This window comes from Pempheris klunzingeri, chromosome 14 (assembly GCF_042242105.1).
Source record: "Pempheris klunzingeri isolate RE-2024b chromosome 14, fPemKlu1.hap1, whole genome shotgun sequence".
Classification (NCBI taxonomy): domain Eukaryota; kingdom Metazoa; phylum Chordata; class Actinopteri; order Acropomatiformes; family Pempheridae; genus Pempheris; species Pempheris klunzingeri.
This window is the reverse complement of record NC_092025.1, coordinates 24985137-25002986: the sequence shown is the minus strand read 5'-3', so window position 1 is coordinate 25002986 and position 17850 is coordinate 24985137. Positions and strand designations below refer to the sequence as shown.

General features: G+C 42.4%; 3 protein-coding genes and 2 long non-coding RNA genes across 18 annotated transcripts; 2 read left to right on the top strand and 3 right to left on the bottom strand.

Annotated features, from left to right (window-relative positions):
- Positions 1–117: 117 nt before the first annotated feature.
- LOC139213508 (uncharacterized) lies at positions 118–4924 on the bottom strand. 4 transcript variants are annotated; one of them, XR_011585430.1, is made up of 7 exons: positions 4803–4924; positions 2777–3338; positions 2024–2229; positions 1641–1749; positions 615–811; positions 524–579; positions 373–468 (listed from the first exon to the last, which is right to left on the bottom strand). XR_011585430.1 is itself a non-coding variant. In XM_070844223.1 (6 exons), the coding sequence occupies exons 2-5, from the start codon at positions 3251–3253 to the stop codon at positions 638–640; spliced, it is 966 nt and encodes a 321-aa protein (XP_070700324.1). In that variant the 5' UTR covers positions 3254–3338; positions 4803–4924; the 3' UTR covers positions 118–219; positions 615–637. The 4 variants fall into 4 exon arrangements, 2 of the variants coding, with proteins under 2 accessions (XP_070700324.1, XP_070700323.1); XR_011585431.1 differs by having other exon boundaries at positions 2777–3331; positions 4803–4899; XM_070844223.1 differs by lacking the exons at positions 373–468; positions 524–579 and adding an exon at positions 118–219.
- LOC139213506 (uncharacterized) lies at positions 373–11287 on the bottom strand. 6 transcript variants are annotated; one of them, XR_011585424.1, is made up of 7 exons: positions 11166–11287; positions 9136–9697; positions 8387–8592; positions 8004–8112; positions 6978–7174; positions 6897–6937; positions 6633–6821 (listed from the first exon to the last, which is right to left on the bottom strand). XR_011585424.1 is itself a non-coding variant. In XM_070844220.1 (6 exons), exons 2-5 carry the CDS (start codon positions 9610–9612, stop codon positions 7001–7003), a joined length of 966 nt encoding a protein of 321 aa, XP_070700321.1. In that variant the 5' UTR covers positions 9613–9697; positions 11166–11287; the 3' UTR covers positions 6633–6937; positions 6978–7000. The 6 variants fall into 6 exon arrangements, 3 of the variants coding, with proteins under 3 accessions (XP_070700321.1, XP_070700318.1, XP_070700319.1); XR_011585422.1 differs by adding an exon at positions 373–403 and having other exon boundaries at positions 6644–7174; XR_011585423.1 differs by having other exon boundaries at positions 6897–7174.
- Positions 6016–6554, top strand: LOC139213512 (uncharacterized). The gene is made up of 2 exons (XR_011585435.1): positions 6016–6170; positions 6449–6554. It is a non-coding gene; the product is annotated as an uncharacterized lncRNA (long non-coding RNA).
- On the bottom strand, positions 6633–17646 carry LOC139213507 (uncharacterized). Of its 6 annotated transcripts, XR_011585429.1 has the most exons (7): positions 17525–17646; positions 15499–16060; positions 14750–14955; positions 14367–14475; positions 13260–13537; positions 12997–13184; positions 6633–6871 (listed from the first exon to the last, which is right to left on the bottom strand). XR_011585429.1 is itself a non-coding variant. In XM_070844221.1 (5 exons), exons 2-5 carry the CDS (start codon positions 15973–15975, stop codon positions 13364–13366), a joined length of 966 nt encoding a protein of 321 aa, XP_070700322.1. In that variant the 5' UTR covers positions 15976–16060; positions 17525–17646; the 3' UTR covers positions 12925–13363. The 6 variants fall into 6 exon arrangements, 1 of the variants encoding a protein (XP_070700322.1); XR_011585425.1 differs by having other exon boundaries at positions 12997–13537; XR_011585428.1 differs by having other exon boundaries at positions 6633–6701; positions 13002–13537.
- On the top strand, positions 12166–12917 carry LOC139213511 (uncharacterized). Its single transcript, XR_011585434.1, has 2 exons — positions 12166–12533; positions 12812–12917. It is a non-coding gene; the product is annotated as an uncharacterized lncRNA (long non-coding RNA).
- Positions 17647–17850: the final 204 nt, after the last annotated feature.

The window sequence follows — 17850 nt, the reverse complement described above, 5'->3', positions numbered from 1 at the left end:
GTTCTGTTGTCATTTCCATTAAACAGAACACAAATGAAGACGAACCTTGACTTCAATCATTTAGTCTTTATTGTAAATGTTGTAAATTTCCCCATCATGGGACAAACAAAGGAATACAGTAACTTATCTTATCTTATCCTAACTTACCTTATTTTAACTTATCCTAACTTAACTTATCTTATCCTAACTTAACTTATCTTATCTTAACTTAACTGATCTTATCTTATCTTATCTTAACTTAACTTAACGTAACTTATCTTATCTTAACTTAACTGATCTTATCTTATCTTATCTTAACTTAACTGATCTTATCTTATCTTATCTTAACTTAACTTAACGTAACTTAACTTATCTTAACTTATCCTAACTTAACTTATCCTAACTTAACTTAACTTAACTTATCCTAACTTAACTTATCCTAACTTAACATAACTTATCTTATCCTAACTTACCTTATTTTAACTTCTCCTAACTTAACTTATCTTATCCTAACTTACCTTATTTTAACTTCTCCTAACTTAACTTATCTTAACTTAACTTATCCTAACTTAACTTATCTTATCTTAACTTAACTGATCTTATCTTATCTTATCTTATCTTAACTTAACTGATCTGACCTGATCTTGTCTGATCTTAGTTAGTTTAGCCCTTCAGCTCTCTCCAGAGGTGAGGGAAAGTCCGGCCATAATTCTTTAACAAACTCTTCAGCCTCTGGGAAGTCAAGAAATTCACACTTCTTATCAATGGGAGGATATCCCTTATGACAGAACTTCAGGTTCTCTCTCAGTCGTTGAGCGTCAAAGTTCAGCACCTAAAACAGAAGACGACGGCGAGAAGATCAGAAGAAGACATTCAAAATGGCTGCCCTGCAAAGTTAGCAGCCGTGCTAAGTGCTAAGTCACTGACTGAATCACTGACAACCATTTACTCACACTCATGATTTAGAGTCACCTGTTAACCTAACGTGCTTCACAGACTCTGCTCACTGACCAATCAGAGGAGGTCTTTGTGGAATGAACGTCACTTCTGGCTCCAAAAACCAAGATGGCGACTCCCATAAAGCCAAACTTGGTACAGCGAGCAGGAGGCAGGACACGATGCAAAAAGTGCAGTAAAGTTTTGTCTACATCACATAAAAGATGGCGGATGAGGCTGCGACTCACCATAATGACAACTGTTTTTGTGTTGATATCAAAAAGACACGAATTTGGACGTGTTGCACAACATTTACATATTTTATCATATATGCAAATGACTAATGTTCAACTCTCCTCCATGTTGCCTTCAGCCAGAGCTTCCTGCTCATTTGCAGGTAAAAGTTTAGCAGGCTTTTGATATCTGTAGGAGCCATTTATGTGCTCTGCACCTCCTCTTTACTGAAATCACCTCCTGGGTTTTGCTGACGTTGAGCAGCAGGTTGGTCTTTGAACGCCACTTTGCAAGGCTGTTGATTTCCTTCAGTTATGAAGTCAAATCTCTGTTTAAAGTCTATTACATAAAAACTATCTGAGTCAGAGGATCTGATCTGTCATAAACGACTGAATCTGCCCTGAACCTGCAGAATATAAACAGAATATAGACAGAATATAAACAGAATATAGACAGAATATAGACAGAAAGGCTCATTTTCACTTTTCTACCTGTTCATCCACATGCAGGGCGACGGTGACATTATCCCAAACATAAAACTCATGACGAGACGTCACTGGTTGAGCTTCCAGCAGGTTTTCATCGCGGACCAACTCATATCTGCAAAAAAAACAAAAACAAACACATTTTAACCTTTTAAGTGTTTGAGTTCCTGTGATTAATTCTGTGGTTAGTTCAGGTGTCTGTAATAACAGTGGGACAGTCCAGTGTCTGCGGTTAGTTCAGGTGTCTGTAATGACAGTGGGACAGTCTAGTGTCTATGGTTAGTTCAGGTGTCTGTAATGACAGTAGGACAGTCTAGTGTCTATGGTTAGTTCAGGTGTCTGTAGGACAAAGAGGACTCCCATACAAACACATTTTAAATGGTCCTTACCCGTGAGTCTCACTCATCGCCTCCGGCCTCCAAATCAAGCGGCCATCTTGGTGAGTGCAGACAGCGTTTGGGTCGTCAGTCAGCAGAGGATACTTAGAGAACTGCTCCTGATTGGCTGGGCTGTGGACCAGCACTACGTACATCACTCCCTGTTTGTACAGGACGGTTTCGAACACCCGCATGACGGGCGGCTCACCAGAACAAAACTGGAGAAAATTAAGAGATTTTATTATTATATTTTTTCTTATTATTCTTCAGAGTCAATAAAAACAAAATCGTTTTGCCCTGATTAATAATATCGATCATGTGTTTAGCATGTATCTGTCTGTCCGCAGCTAATCTCTCAAACTACTGCGCCGATCAGCCTGATATTTTTTATATTCTATCTAGGTTTACATTTAGGATATAGACAGACAGACAGACAGACAGATAGATTTACAATAGTAAAGAAGTAAAAGTGACCACCACCATGAATACAAACAAATAAGTAAGCAAAATAAAAATAAAAATGTACAAAATGTTGCTGTTATTAAACAGGGATATGGTTTGGTTATAGTTATGGATAGGGTAGTTTAGGTTAGGTTTAGGTAGGTTATAGTTATGGTTAGGTTATGGTTAGACTTGGTTTAGTTTATGATCTGCACTCTACTTTTCTAGTTAGTGTAAGAATTCTTGAGTTATGGCGAAAAACAACCACAAAAATCTACCCGTCCGAGTGGACGTTAGTGGTGAAGAGAACCGGACCACCAGTACCTGCTCGCTGTAGGCCTCCAGCACCTCCTCCAGGGGGAAGGTGAAGCGGTACGAGCCCAGCCTGGAGGTCTTCAGGAAGGCCGGAGAGGTGGCAAACTTCCCCAGGAAGCTCTGCTGCCTCTGGGCCTGCTCCTCCGTCTGGTCTGGGCAGGAGGCCTCCAGGAGCCTCTTCTCAGCTGACGCCACCTCCTCAGCTCCCACATCCAGACTCCACCACTGGAGGCCGCCATTACCGGGGTTCCTGAACCCACTGGACCGCCTGATGCCCCGTAATCCATCTATGTTTGTGTCGTGCTTCAGGCGAGACACATGAAACTCTGGTCGAGGGTACTCAGGGATGTTTGTTTTGAAGAGATAAACTTCCATCTTAATTTTAACGCCTGCTTTCACCACTTCCTGTTTCAAATCACTCAGCTTCAGATGTCGACCCTCAACAAAATTCTCCTCGAATCCTCTGTCGTTGCTTCGTCTCTCCATGGTCAAATGAGCAAAGAGACCAATGAACAGTGTCACTTCACCGTGGGATCAGTTTGCTCTGCTCTTCAGAGGAGTGATCTTTAATCTGCAACAACAGCTGACAGTTTGAAAACAGATAATAAACCACTCCTGTGTGTTTGATCACGCAAATGTGACGCATTGTGTGAGCAAACAGGACAAATAGGTTTACACTGATAGAAACTAATCCACACCATCATTTTCCTCCGGCTGAAATGCTAACTAACTAACTAACTAACTAACTAACCAACCAACTAACTAACTAAGTTACTGCAAATACTGAATATCTGTGTGGTCAGTTTTCAATCGCTGAGCATGAAGAAGTTTAAGCTTCAGGGCTTAATATTTGGACTGTACATTTACAGTATTTGTACTGTATATGTTATAAGAATCCCCATCCGAGGACGTGCTCGTGAGTTGTCAGACAGAAAGGCACTCGAGGGTTCTGCAACAGTGTGCAGCCTCAAATCTACAAGGACTAGAAGACCTGAATAACCCAGATGTCTTTCATCCTCACGCCAGCAGATGATCCCACGATGTGTGAGAGCTTCGCCCACAACTCCCATTATGAAAACCAACTGTACCTGCTCACTGGTGGAGCCTTTCACTCTGTAACCTCCATGATGTTGTTGCACTGTTAAACGCTCCTCTGACATGTGAGATTAAACTTTATTATAACTCGCAATCTGGCTCCAATCTCCTCAACCTAAAGAAAAGTCCTTTGACAATTTGGCGCAAAACGTGGGGCCCCAGTATCCACTCTCTTCCTCAGGGGGAAAAAACAAAAAGACAGTGTGCAAGGCTGAGAGAAAAAACTCAGAGGTAAGACCTCCACCGCAGGAGTCCTAAAAACCTGTTTTGGACAGGGAGGCCAGGGCCACTGGAGAGAGGGACGGTGACGGGGCGTAGCAGAGGAGTCCGGGACTCAACAACAGGGGTGAGTTAAACAAAAGAATAGGTCAGGGGCCTATGGCAAGTCAGGGACTTACAGTAAAACGTCTTTAGAAGGACGACAAAAACGAATCTCTCAGCGCCTGAGTTAACAATAATAGACGTCCGGAAGGGACTTCAGGGAGTCAGGGACTCACAAATAATAAAGAATAAAACTCGAGGAAAATAAATATATATATATAAATAATAATAATAATAAATAAATAAGAAATAGAAACAGAACATAATAATAATAATCATAAAGGCCTGAGATGGGGAATTGCTGCAGTAGTTGTTGTTATCAAAGTCAGGGACCTGACGAGGTCCAGTATGAAGGAGATGTGAAGCTCATGAAACAGAAAGAAGAAAACAATGTAAAATATTTGGAAAAATGGCAAAATAAACATGGGTTTAAGGGAAAACTGCAAGAAGGAGATTGCAGAGCATTGGTGGCAAAGATTGAAACAAAGACAAAGGGAAGTAAGACAAAGGCAATAAAGGAAGGCCTCACAGCCAAACTGTCCTTCAGCGCCAGAGGGAGAAAAAACAGAGACCGAGAGAAAAGGAGAAGGAATCAGAAGGGGAAAAGAACTTTTCTAACCTTTATCCTGTGTTGTATTCTGCCCGAGATAAGCGAGAGGACAACGAATACACACCCCTGGGTCCTTTCCCCGATCTACCACCATACCCGGATCCACAACAACCACCTCTGCTGGCCGCGCCTCTCCTGGGGAAAGTCGCTCCAAAGTCCTCCCCTCCAGGATCGTCCTCCTCGTCGTCTGCCCCCCACCAGTTGCCTCAATCATCCATGTCCGGGGTGGACACACCACACTGGACCGGAAGTGGTAATCCATTATCTCAGCTCTCCAACACCACCGGTACCTAATCTAGGACTTAAAGATGCAGAAGTGTTTCCTATGATAGAAACGCCAAATCCCAGAGCAGGACAGAGTAACCAGCCCCCCACTGTCAGAGTGTACAGACCATGGACTGATGCAGACGTGACCCTGAAGAGTTCATAACAGAAATAAAGAGACTGTGTGACAGTTTCAGGCTGGACACAGTGGAAGCAGAGAGAGTTTTGCGATGTGTCGTAAAACAGGATTGGTGTTTGGTGAAGGGGACGTGGGACCCCTTTGAAAACAACGCACCCAATTCATTCGGAGATGGACAATACAATGAGAGGACAGAGGCACTGTATGGTGGAATAGTCCAACACTACAGAGGACAGGCTTGTTACTCTAAAGTGTTAGAGTGCAAACAGGGACCAGAGGAGTCAGTGCTAGTCTATTTCAATAGGCTGAGTCAGATTTTTGCAACTCACAGCGGTGTTCCTGTAGACCATGCAGACATGAGTAATTACAACCTACAGCTAACAAATGCATCCACAAATCTGCAATGGTCTTAAAAAGCAGCTCGTAGGATGGAGGAGTGCAGGGATTCAAGCCACCAAAGATCATGCAGAACATGGTGAGGAACAAATGAATGTAAAGAAAAAGAAACTTACGGTTAAAAGTAATGATACTTTTCTAACTGAGGACTGTGATGAATTTCCCACTGATGAATATTATGATGTTTGTTACCGAGGAGATGATTGCAGAGGAGGATCACGAGGAGGACGACGAGAGGCAACATGACCATGATCAGTCAGCATGACTCGCTCAAATGGGTCACACACCAACAACACCTCTCTCATAGAAATTAGAGACTCAGTGTCGCGTAAAACTGCCTCTGCCCACGTGGCTGTTTTACATTTATGTCTAGTAACTTTACTGGGACGAGACCAAATGCACGCAACAAGCATAAGAGGAGTCCCAACTCCTGAAGGCAAACTAATCCTTCCAAAGAATCTTTTCAGATTTGCAGCTATTTTGAGTCATGGGATTTCACATGTCTCAACAGGAGGGATGGTATCTATGATGAACAAAACATTTACAACCTATGGTTACCAAAACTACTCCAAGACAAGGTACGTTTCCTGAAGCAACCCACCATTTTCAAATTATCTGTATGGATTTCATAGAACTAAACAAAAATCGAAGGAATCTGGCTCCAATCTCCTCGATCTAAAGAGTCTTTTGACAGTCGGTTTTAGAGTATTTGTACTGTATATTTAGAGTATTTGTACTGTATATTCATCATAAATATAATCGATTGAAGCTGCTCTGACTTCATTTTCCTGCACATATGAAGCGTGTGCTCAGCTGTATGTTTCAAATTGGGACCTTTTTTTTTTTCCTTTTCCAGAGAATTGCATCCAGCAGCTTCAAACAGGAAGAGTTCCCTACGATCAGACAGGAGGGGGTGATGTTCTGTTGTCATTTCCATTAAACAGAACACAAATGAAGACGAACCTTGACTTCAATCATTTAGTCTTTATTACTGATGTTGTAAATTTCCCCATCATGGGACAAACAAAGGAATACAGTAACTTAACTTAACTTATCTTAACTTAACTGATCTTATTTTATTTTCTTATCCTAACTTATCTTAACTTATCCTAACTTAACTTATCCTAACTTAACTTATCTTAACTTATCCTAACTTAACTTATCCTAACTTAACATAACTTATCTTATCCTAACTTAACTTATCTTAACTTATCCTAACTTAACTTATCCTAACTTAACATAACTTATCTTATCCTAACTTACCTTATTTTAACTTCTCCTAACTTAACTTATCTTAACTTAACTTATCCTAACTTAACTTATCTTATCTTAACTTAACTGATCTTATCTTATCTTATCTTATCTTATCTTAACTTAACTGATCTGACCTGATCTTGTCTGATCTTAGTTAGTTTAGCCCTTCAGCTCTCTCCAGAGGTGAGGGAAAGTCCGGCCATAATTCTTTAACAAACTCTTCAGCCTCTGGGAAGTCAAGAAATTCACACTTCTTATCAATGGGAGGATATCCCTTATGACAGAACTTCAGGTTCTCTCTCAGTCGTTGAGCGTCAAAGTTCAGCACCTAAAACAGAAGACAACGGCGAGAAGATCAGAAGAAGACATTCAAAATGGCTGCCCTGCAAAGTTAGCAGCCGTGCTAAGTGCTAAGTCACTGACTGAATCACTGACAACCATTTACTCACACTCATGATTTAGAGTCACCTGTTAACCTAACGTGCTTCACAGACTCTGCTCACTGACCAATCAGAGGAGGTCTTTGTGGAATGAACGTCACTTCTGGCTCCAAAAACCAAGATGGCGACTCCCATAAAGCCAAACTTGGTACAGCGAGCAGGAGGCAGGACACGATGCAAAAAGTGCAGTAAAGTTTTGTCTACATCACATAAAAGATGGCGGATGAGGCTGCGACTCACCATAATGACAACTGTTTTTGTGTTGATATCAAAAAGACACGAATTTGGACGTGTTGCACAACATTTACATATTTTATCATATATGCAAATGACTAATGTTCAACTCTCCTCCATGTTGCCTTCAGCCAGAGCTTCCTGCTCATTTGCAGGTAAAAGTTTAGCAGGCTTTTGATATCTGTAGGAGCCATTTATGTGCTCTGCACCTCCTCTTTACTGAAATCACCTCCTGGGTTTTGCTGACGTTGAGCAGCAGGTTGGTCTTTGAACGCCACTTTGCAAGGCTGTTGATTTCCTTCAGTTATGAAGTCAAATCTCTGTTTAAAGTCTATTACATAAAAACTATCTGAGTCAGAGGATCTGATCTGTCATAAACGACTGAATCTGCCCTGAACCTGCAGAATATAAACAGAATATAGACAGAATATAAACAGAATATAGACAGAATATAGACAGAAAGGCTCATTTTCACTTTTCTACCTGTTCATCCACATGCAGGGCGACGGTGACATTATCCCAAACATAAAACTCATGACGAGACGTCACTGGTTGAGCTTCCAGCAGGTTTTCATCGCGGACCAACTCATATCTGCAAAAAAAACAAAAACAAACACATTTTAACCTTTTAAGTGTTTGAGTTCCTGTGATTAATTCTGTGGTTAGTTCAGGTGTCTGTAATAACAGTGGGACAGTCCAGTGTCTGCGGTTAGTTCAGGTGTCTGTAATGACAGTGGGACAGTCTAGTGTCTATGGTTAGTTCAGGTGTCTGTAATGACAGTAGGACAGTCTAGTGTCTATGGTTAGTTCAGGTGTCTGTAGGACAAAGAGGACTCCCATACAAACACATTTTAAATGGTCCTTACCCGTGAGTCTCACTCATCGCCTCCGGCCTCCAAATCAAGCGGCCATCTTGGTGAGTGCAGACAGCGTTTGGGTCGTCAGTCAGCAGAGGATACTTAGAGAACTGCTCCTGATTGGCTGGGCTGTGGACCAGCACTACGTACATCACTCCCTGTTTGTACAGGACGGTTTCGAACACCCGCATGACGGGCGGCTCACCAGAACAAAACTGGAGAAAATTAAGAGATTTTATTATTATATTTTTTCTTATTATTCTTCAGAGTCAATAAAAACAAAATCGTTTTGCCCTGATTAATAATATCGATCATGTGTTTAGCATGTATCTGTCTGTCCGCAGCTAATCTCTCAAACTACTGCGTCAGCCTGATATTTTTTATATTCTATCTAGGTTTACATTTAGGATATAGACAGACAGACAGACAGACAGATAGATTTACAATAGTAAAGAAGTAAAAGTGACCACCACCATGAATACAAACAAATAAGTAAGCAAAATAAAAATAAAAATGTACAAAATGTTGCTGTTATTAAACAGGGATATGGTTTGGTTATAGTTATGGATAGGGTAGTTTAGGTTAGGTTTAGGTAGGTTATAGTTATGGTTAGGTTATGGTTAGACTTGGTTTAGTTTATGATCTGCACTCTACTTTTCTAGTTAGTGTAAGAATTCTTGAGTTATGGCGAAAAACAACCACAAAAATCTACCCGTCCGAGTGGACGTTAGTGGTGAAGAGAACCGGACCACCAGTACCTGCTCGCTGTAGGCCTCCAGCACCTCCTCCAGGGGGAAGGTGAAGCGGTACGAGCCCAGCCTGGAGGTCTTCAGGAAGGCCGGAGAGGTGGCAAACTTCCCCAGGAAGCTCTGCTGCCTCTGGGCCTGCTCCTCCGTCTGGTCTGGGCAGGAGGCCTCCAGGAGCCTCTTCTCAGCTGACGCCACCTCCTCAGCTCCCACATCCAGACTCCACCACTGGAGGCCGCCATTACCGGGGTTCCTGAACCCACCGGACCGCCTGATGCCCCGTAATCCATCTATGTTTGTGTCGTGCTTCAGGCGAGACACATGAAACTCTGGTCGAGGGTACTCAGGGATGTTTGTTTTGAAGAGATAAACTTCCATCTTAATTTTAACGCCTGCTTTCACCACTTCCTGTTTCAAATCACTCAGCTTCAGATGTCGACCCTCAACAAAATTCTCCTCGAATCCTCTGTCGTTGCTTCGTCTCTCCATGGTCAAATGAGCAAAGAGACCAATGAACAGTGTCACTTCACCGTGGGATCAGTTTGCTCTGCTCTTCAGAGGAGTGATCTTTAATCTGCAACAACAGCTGACAGTTTGAAAACAGATAATAAACCACTCCTGTGTGTTTGATCACGCAAATGTGATGCATTGTGTGAGCAAACAGGACAAATAGGTTTACACTGATAGAAACTAATCCACACCATCATTTTCCTCCGACTGAAATGCTAACTAACTAACTAACTAACTAACTAACTAACCAACCAACTAACTAACTAAGTTACTGCAAATACTGAATATCTGTGTGGTCAGTTTTCAATCGCTGAGCATGAAGAAGTTTAAGCTTCAGGGCTTAATATTTGGACTGTATATTTACAGTATTTGTACTGTATATGTTATAAGAATCCCCATCCGAGGACGTGCTCGTGAGTTGTCAGACAGAAAGGCACTCGAGGGTTCTGCAACAGTGTGCAGCCTCAAATCTACAAGGACTAGAAGACCTGAATAACCCAGATGTCTTTCATCCTCACGCCAGCAGATGATCCCACGATGTGTGAGAGCTTCGCCCACAACTCCCATTATGAAAACCAACTGTACCTGCTCACTGGTGGAGCCTTTCACTCTGTAACCTCCATGATGTTGTTGCACTGTTAAACGCTCCTCTGACATGTGAGATTAAACTTTATTATAACTCGCAATCTGGCTCCAATCTCCTCAACCTAAAGAAAAGTCCTTTGACAATTTGGCGCAAAACGTGGGGCCCCAGTATCCACTCTCTTCCTCAGGGGGAAAAAACAAAAAGACAGTGTGCAAGGCTGAGAGAAAAAACTCAGAGGTAAGACCTCCACCGCAGGAGTCCTAAAAACCTGTTTTGGACAGGGAGGCCAGGGCCACTGGAGAGAGGGACGGTGACGGGGCGTAGCAGAGGAGTCCGGGACTCAACAACAGGGGTGAGTTAAACAAAAGAATAGGTCAGGGGCCTATGGCAAGTCAGGGACTTACAGTAAAACGTCTTTAGAAGGACGACAAAAACGAATCTCTCAGCGCCTGAGTTAACAATAATAGACGTCCGGAAGGGACTTCAGGGAGTCAGGGACTCACAAATAATAAAGAATAAAACTCGAGGAAAATAAATATATATATATAAATAATAATAATAATAAATAAATAAGAAATAGAAACAGAACATAATAATAATAATCATAAAGGCCTGAGATGGGGAATTGCTGCAGTAGTTGTTGTTATCAAAGTCAGGGACCTGACGAGGTCCAGTATGAAGGAGATGTGAAGCTCATGAAACAGAAAGAAGAAAACAATGTAAAATATTTGGAAAAATGGCAAAATAAACATGGGTTTAAGGGAAAACTGCAAGAAGGAGATTGCAGAGCATTGGTGGCAAAGATTGAAACAAAGACAAAGGGAAGTAAGACAAAGGCAATAAAGGAAGGCCTCACAGCCAAACTGTCCTTCAGCGCCAGAGGGAGAAAAAACAGAGACCGAGAGAAAAGGAGAAGGAATCAGAAGGGGAAAAGAACTTTTCTAACCTTTATCCTGTGTTGTATTCTGCCCGAGATAAGCGAGAGGACAACGAATACACACCCCTGGGTCCTTTCCCCGATCTACCACCATACCCGGATCCACAACAACCACCTCTGCTGGCCGCGCCTCTCCTGGGGAAAGTCGCTCCAAAGTCCTCCCCTCCAGGATCGTCCTCCTCGTCGTCTGCCCCCCACCAGTTGCCTCAATCATCCATGTCCGGGGTGGACACACCACACTGGACCGGAAGTGGTAATCCATTATCTCAGCTCTCCAACACCACCGGTACCTAATCTAGGACTTAAAGATGCAGAAGTGTTTCCTATGATAGAAACGCCAAATCCCAGAGCAGGACAGAGTAACCAGCCCCCCACTGTCAGAGTGTACAGACCATGGACTGATGCAGACGTGACCCTGAAGAGTTCATAACAGAAATAAAGAGACTGTGTGACAGTTTCAGGCTGGACACAGTGGAAGCAGAGAGAGTTTTGCGATGTGTCGTAAAACAGGATTGGTGTTTGGTGAAGGGGACGTGGGACCCCTTTGAAAACAACGCACCCAATTCATTCGGAGATGGACAATACAATGAGAGGACAGAGGCACTGTATGGTGGAATAGTCCAACACTACAGAGGACAGGCTTGTTGCTCTAAAGTGTTAGAGTGCAAACAGGGACCAGAGGAGTCAGTGCTAGTCTATTTCAATAGGCTGAGTCAGATTTTTGCAACTCACAGCGGTGTTCCTGTAGACCATGCAGACATGAGTAATTACAACCTACAAGTAACAAATGCATCCACAAATCTGCAATGGTCTTAAAAAGCAGCTCGTAGGATGGAGGAGTGCAGGGATTCAAGCCACCAAAGATCATGCAGAACATGGTGAGGAACAAATGAATGTAAAGAAAAAGAAACTTACGGTTAAAAGTAATGATACTTTTCTAACTGAGGACTGTGATGAATTTCCCACTGATGAATATTATGATGTTTGTTACCGAGGAGATGATTGCAGAGGAGGATCACGAGGAGGACGACGAGAGGCAACATGACCATGATCAGTCAGCATGACTCGCTCAAATGGGTCACACACCAACAACACCTCTCTCATAGAAATTAGAGACTCAGTGTCGCGTAAAACTGCCTCTGCCCACGTGGCTGTTTTACATTTATGTCTAGTAACTTTACTGGGACGAGACCAAATGCACGCATCAAGCATAAGAGGAGTCCCAACTCCTGAAGGCAAACTAATCCTTCCAAAGAATCTTTTCAGATTTGCAGCTATTTTGAGTCATGGGATTTCACATGTCTCAACAGGAGGGATGGTATCTATGATGAACAAAACATTTACAACCTATGGTTACCAAAACTACTCCAAGACAAGGTACGTTTCCTGAAGCAACCCACCATTTTCAAATTATCTGTATGGATTTCATAGAACTAAACAAAAATCGAAGGAATCTGGCTCCAATCTCCTCGATCTAAAGAGTCTTTTGACAGTCGGTTTTAGAGTATTTGTACTGTATATTTAGAGTATTTGTACTGTATATTCATCATAAATATAATCGATTGAAGCTGCTCTGACTTCATTTTCCTGCACATAAGAAGCGTGTGCTCAGCTGTATGTTTCAAATTGGGACCTTTTTTTTTTTCCTTTTCCAGAGAATTGCATCCAGCAGCTTCAAACAGGAAGAGTTCCCTACGATCAGACAGGAGGGGGTGATGTTCTGTTGTCATTTCCATTAAACAGAACACAAATGAAGACGAACCTTGACTTCAATCATTTAGTCTTTATTACTGATGTTGTAAATTTCCCCATCATGGGACAAACAAAGGAATACAGTAACTTAACTTAACTTATCTTAACTTAACTGATCTTATTTTATTTTCTTATCCTAACTTATCTTAACTTATCCTAACTTAACTTATCCTAACTTAACTTATCTTAACTTATCCTAACTTAACTTATCCTAACTTAACATAACTTATCTTATCCTAACTTAACTTATCTTAACTTATCCTAACTTAACTTATCCTAACTTAACATAACTTATCTTATCCTAACTTACCTTATTTTAACTTCTCCTAACTTAACTTATCTTAACTTAACTTATCCTAACTTAACTTATCTTATCTTAACTTAACTGATCTTATCTTATCTTATCTTATCTTATCTTAACTTAACTGATCTGACCTGATCTTGTCTGATCTTAGTTAGTTTAGCCCTTCAGCTCTCTCCAGAGGTGAGGGAAAGTCCGGCCATAATTCTTTAACAAACTCTTCAGCCTCTGGGAAGTCAAGAAATTCACACTTCTTATCAATGGGAGGATATCCCTTATGACAGAACTTCAGGTTCTCTCTCAGTCGTTGAGCGTCAAAGTTCAGCACCTAAAACAGAAGACGACGGCGAGAAGATCAGAAGAAGACATTCAAAATGGCTGCCCTGCAAAGTTAGCAGCCGTGCTAAGTGCTAAGTCACTGACTGAATCACTGACAACCATTTACTCACACTCATGATTTAGAGTCACCTGTTAACCTAACGTGCTTCACAGACTCTGCTCACTGACCAATCAGAGGAGGTCTTTGTGGAATGAACGTCACTTCTGGCTCCAAAAACCAAGATGGCGACTCCCATAAAGCCAAACTTGGTACAGCGAGCAGGAGGCAGGACACGATGCAAAAAGTGCAGTAAAGTTTTGTCTACATCACATAAAAGATGGCGGATGAGGCTGCGACTCACCATAATGACAACTGTTTTTGTGTTGATATCAAAAAGACACGAATTTGGACGTGTTGCACAACATTTACATATTTTATCATATATGCAAATGACTAATGTTCAACTCTCCTCCATGTTGCCTTCAGCCAGAGCTTCCTGCTCATTTGCAGGTAAAAGTTTAGCAGGCTTTTGATATCTGTAGGAGCCATTTATGTGCTCTGCACCTCCTCTTTACTGAAATCACCTCCTGGGTTTTGCTGACGTTGAGCAGCAGGTTGGTCTTTGAACGCCACTTTGCAAGGCTGTTGATTTCCTTCAGTTATGAAGTCAAATCTCTGTTTAAAGTCTATTAAATAAAAACTATCTGAGTCAGAGGATCTGATCTGTCATAAACGACTGAATCTGCCCTGAACCTGCAGAATATAAACAGAATATAGACAGAATATAAACAGAATATAGACAGAATATAGACAGAAAGGCTCATTTTCACTTTTCTACCTGTTCATCCACATGCAGGGCGACGGTGACATTATCCCAAACATAAAACTCATGACGAGACGTCACTGGTTGAGCTTCCAGCAGGTTTTCATCGCGGACCAACTCATATCTGCAAAAAAAACAAAAACAAACACATTTTAACCTTTTAAGTGTTTGAGTTCCTGTGATTAATTCTGTGGTTAGTTCAGGTGTCTGTAATAACAGTGGGACAGTCCAGTGTCTGCGGTTAGTTCAGGTGTCTGTAATGACAGTGGGACAGTCTAGTGTCTATGGTTAGTTCAGGTGTCTGTAATGACAGTAGGACAGTCTAGTGTCTATGGTTAGTTCAGGTGTCTGTAGGACAAAGAGGACTCCCATACAAACACATTTTAAATGGTCCTTACCCGTGAGTCTCACTCATCGCCTCCGGCCTCCAAATCAAGCGGCCATCTTGGTGAGTGCAGACAGCGTTTGGGTCGTCAGTCAGCAGAGGATACTTAGAGAACTGCTCCTGATTGGCTGGGCTGTGGACCAGCACTACGTACATCACTCCCTGTTTGTACAGGACGGTTTCGAACACCCGCATGACGGGCGGCTCACCAGAACAAAACTGGAGAAAATTAAGAGATTTTATTATTATATTTTTTCTTATTATTCTTCAGAGTCAATAAAAACAAAATCGTTTTGCCCTGATTAATAATATCGATCATGTGTTTAGCATGTATCTGTCTGTCCACAGCTAATCTCTCAAACTACTGCGTCAGCCTGATATTTTTTATATTCTATCTAGGTTTACATTTAGGATATAGACAGACAGACAGACAGACAGATAGATTTACAATAGTAAAGAAGTAAAAGTGACCACCACCATGAATACAAACAAATAAGTAAGCAAAATAAAAATAAAAATGTACAAAATGTTGCTGTTATTAAACAGGGATATGGTTTGGTTATAGTTATGGATAGGGTAGTTTAGGTTAGGTTTAGGTAGGTTATAGTTATGGTTAGGTTATGGTTAGACTTGGTTTAGTTTATGATCTGCACTCTACTTTTCTAGTTAGTGTAAGAATTCTTGAGTTATGGCGAAAAACAACCACAAAAATCTACCCGTCCGAGTGGACGTTAGTGGTGAAGAGAACCGGACCACCAGTACCTGCTCGCTGTAGGCCTCCAGCACCTCCTCCAGGGGGAAGGTGAAGCGGTACGAGCCCAGCCTGGAGGTCTTCAGGAAGGCCGGAGAGGTGGCAAACTTCCCCAGGAAGCTCTGCTGCCTCTGGGCCTGCTCCTCCGTCTGGTCTGGGCAGGAGGCCTCCAGGAGCCTCTTCTCAGCTGACGCCACCTCCTCAGCTCCCACATCCAGACTCCACCACTGGAGGCCGCCATTACCGGGGTTCCTGAACCCACCGGACCGCCTGATGCCCCGTAATCCATCTATGTTTGTGTCGTGCTTCAGGCGAGACACATGAAACTCTGGTCGAGGGTACTCAGGGATGTTTGTTTTGAAGAGATAAACTCCTATGTTATTTTTAACGCCTGCTTTCACCACTTCCTGTTTCAAATCACTCAGCTTCAGATGTCGACCCTCAACAAAATTCTCCTCGAATCCTCTGTCGTTGCTTCGTCTCTCCATGGTCAAATGAGCAAAGAGACCAATGAACAGTGTCACTTCACCGTGGGATCAGTTTGCTCTGCTCTTCAGAGGAGTGATCTTTAATCTGCAACAACAGCTGACAGTTTGAAAACAGATAATAAACCACTCCTGTGTGTTTGATCACGCAAATGTGACGCATTGTGTGAGCAAACAGGACAAATAGGTTTACACTGATAGAAACTAATCCACACCATCATTTTCCTCCGACTGAAATGCTAACTAACTAACTAACTAACTAACTAACCAACCAACTAACTAACTAAGTTACTGCAAATACTGAATATCTGTGTGGTCAGTTTTCAATCGCTGAGCATGAAGAAGTTTAAGCTTCAGGGCTTAATATTTGGACTGCACATTTACAGTATTTGTACTGTATATGTTATAAGAATCCCCATCCGAGGACGTGCTCGTGAGTTGTCAGACAGAAAGGCACTCGAGGGTTCTGCAACAGTGTGCAGCCTCAAATCTACAAGGACTAGAAGACCTGAATAACCCAGATGTCTTTCATCCTCACGCCAGCAGATGATCCCACGATGTGTGAGAGCTTCGCCCACAACTCCCATTATGAAAACCAACTGTACCTGCTCACTGGTGGAGCCTTTCACTCTGTAACCTCCATGATGTTGTTGCACTGTTAAACGCTCCTCTGACATGTGAGATTAAACTTTATTATAACTCGCAATCTGGCTCCAATCTCCTCAATCTAAAGAAAAGTCCTTTGACAATTTGGCGCAAAACGTGGGGCCCCAGTATCCACTCTCTTCCTCAGGGGGAAAAAACAAAAAGACAGTGTGCAAGGCTGAGAGAAAAAACTCAGAGGTAAGACCTCCACCGCAGGAGTCCTAAAAACCTGTTTTGGACAGGGAGGCCAGGGCCACTGGAGAGAGGGACGGTGACGGGGCGTAGCAGAGGAGTCCGGGACTCAACAACAGGGGTGAGTTAAACAAAAGAATAGGTCAGGGGCCTATGGCAAGTCAGGGACTTACAGTAAAACGTCTTTAGAAGGACGACAAAAACGAATCTCTCAGCGCCTGAGTTAACAATAATAGACGTCCGGAAGGGACTTCAGGGAGTCAGGGACTCACAAATAATAAAGAATAAAACTCGAGGAAAATAAATATATATATATAAATAATAATAATAATAAATAAATAAGAAATAGAAACAGAACATAATAATAATAATCATAAAGGCCTGAGATGGGGAATTGCTGCAGTAGTTGTTGTTATCAAAGTCAGGGACCTGACGAGGTCCAGTATGAAGGAGATGTGAAGCTCATGAAACAGAAAGAAGAAAACAATGTAAAATATTTGGAAAAATGGCAAAATAAACATGGGTTTAAGGGAAAACTGCAAGAAGGAGATTGCAGAGCATTGGTGGCAAAGATTGAAACAAAGACAAAGGGAAGTAAGACAAAGGCAATAAAGGAAGGCCTCACAGCCAAACTGTCCTTCAGCGCCAGAGGGAGAAAAAACAGAGACCGAGAGAAAAGGAGAAGGAATCAGAAGGGGAAAAGAACTTTTCTAACCTTTATCCTGTGTTGTATTCTGCCCGAGATAAGCGAGAGGACAACGAATACACACCCCTGGGTCCTTTCCCCGATCTACCACCATACCCGGATCCACAACAACCACCTCTGCTGGCCGCGCCTCTCCTGGGGAAAGTCGCTCCAAAGTCCTCCCCTCCAGGATCGTCCTCGTCCTCGTCTGCCCCCCACCAGTTGCCTCAATCATCCATGTCCGGGGTGGACACACCACACTGGACCGGAAGTGGTAATCCATTATCTCAGCTCTCCAACACCACCGGTACCTAATCTAGGACTTAAAGATGCAGAAGTGTTTCCTATGATAGAAA

Excerpts from the sequence above, each read along its gene's own strand:
- LOC139213508 (XM_070844223.1), bottom strand. The coding sequence starts at position 3,253 with ATGGAGAGACGAAGCAACGACAGAGGATTCGAGGAGAATTTTGTTGAG. Across the intron at positions 2,230-2,776 it reads TGGAGGCCTACAGCGAGCAG|TTTTGTTCTGGTGAGCCGCC; the intron begins GTACTGGTGGTC and ends AATTTTCTCCAG. Across the intron at positions 812-1,640 it reads CCCTGCATGTGGATGAACAG|GTGCTGAACTTTGACGCTCA; the intron begins GTAGAAAAGTGA and ends CTTCTGTTTTAG.
- LOC139213506 (XM_070844217.1), bottom strand. The coding sequence starts at position 9,612 with ATGGAGAGACGAAGCAACGACAGAGGATTCGAGGAGAATTTTGTTGAG. Across the intron at positions 8,593-9,135 it reads TGGAGGCCTACAGCGAGCAG|TTTTGTTCTGGTGAGCCGCC; the intron begins GTACTGGTGGTC and ends AATTTTCTCCAG. Across the intron at positions 8,113-8,386 it reads GCGATGAGTGAGACTCACGG|ATATGAGTTGGTCCGCGATG; the intron begins GTAAGGACCATT and ends TTTTTTTTGCAG.
- LOC139213507 (XM_070844221.1), bottom strand. The coding sequence starts at position 15,975 with ATGGAGAGACGAAGCAACGACAGAGGATTCGAGGAGAATTTTGTTGAG. Across the intron at positions 14,956-15,498 it reads TGGAGGCCTACAGCGAGCAG|TTTTGTTCTGGTGAGCCGCC; the intron begins GTACTGGTGGTC and ends AATTTTCTCCAG. Across the intron at positions 13,538-14,366 it reads CCCTGCATGTGGATGAACAG|GTGCTGAACTTTGACGCTCA; the intron begins GTAGAAAAGTGA and ends CTTCTGTTTTAG.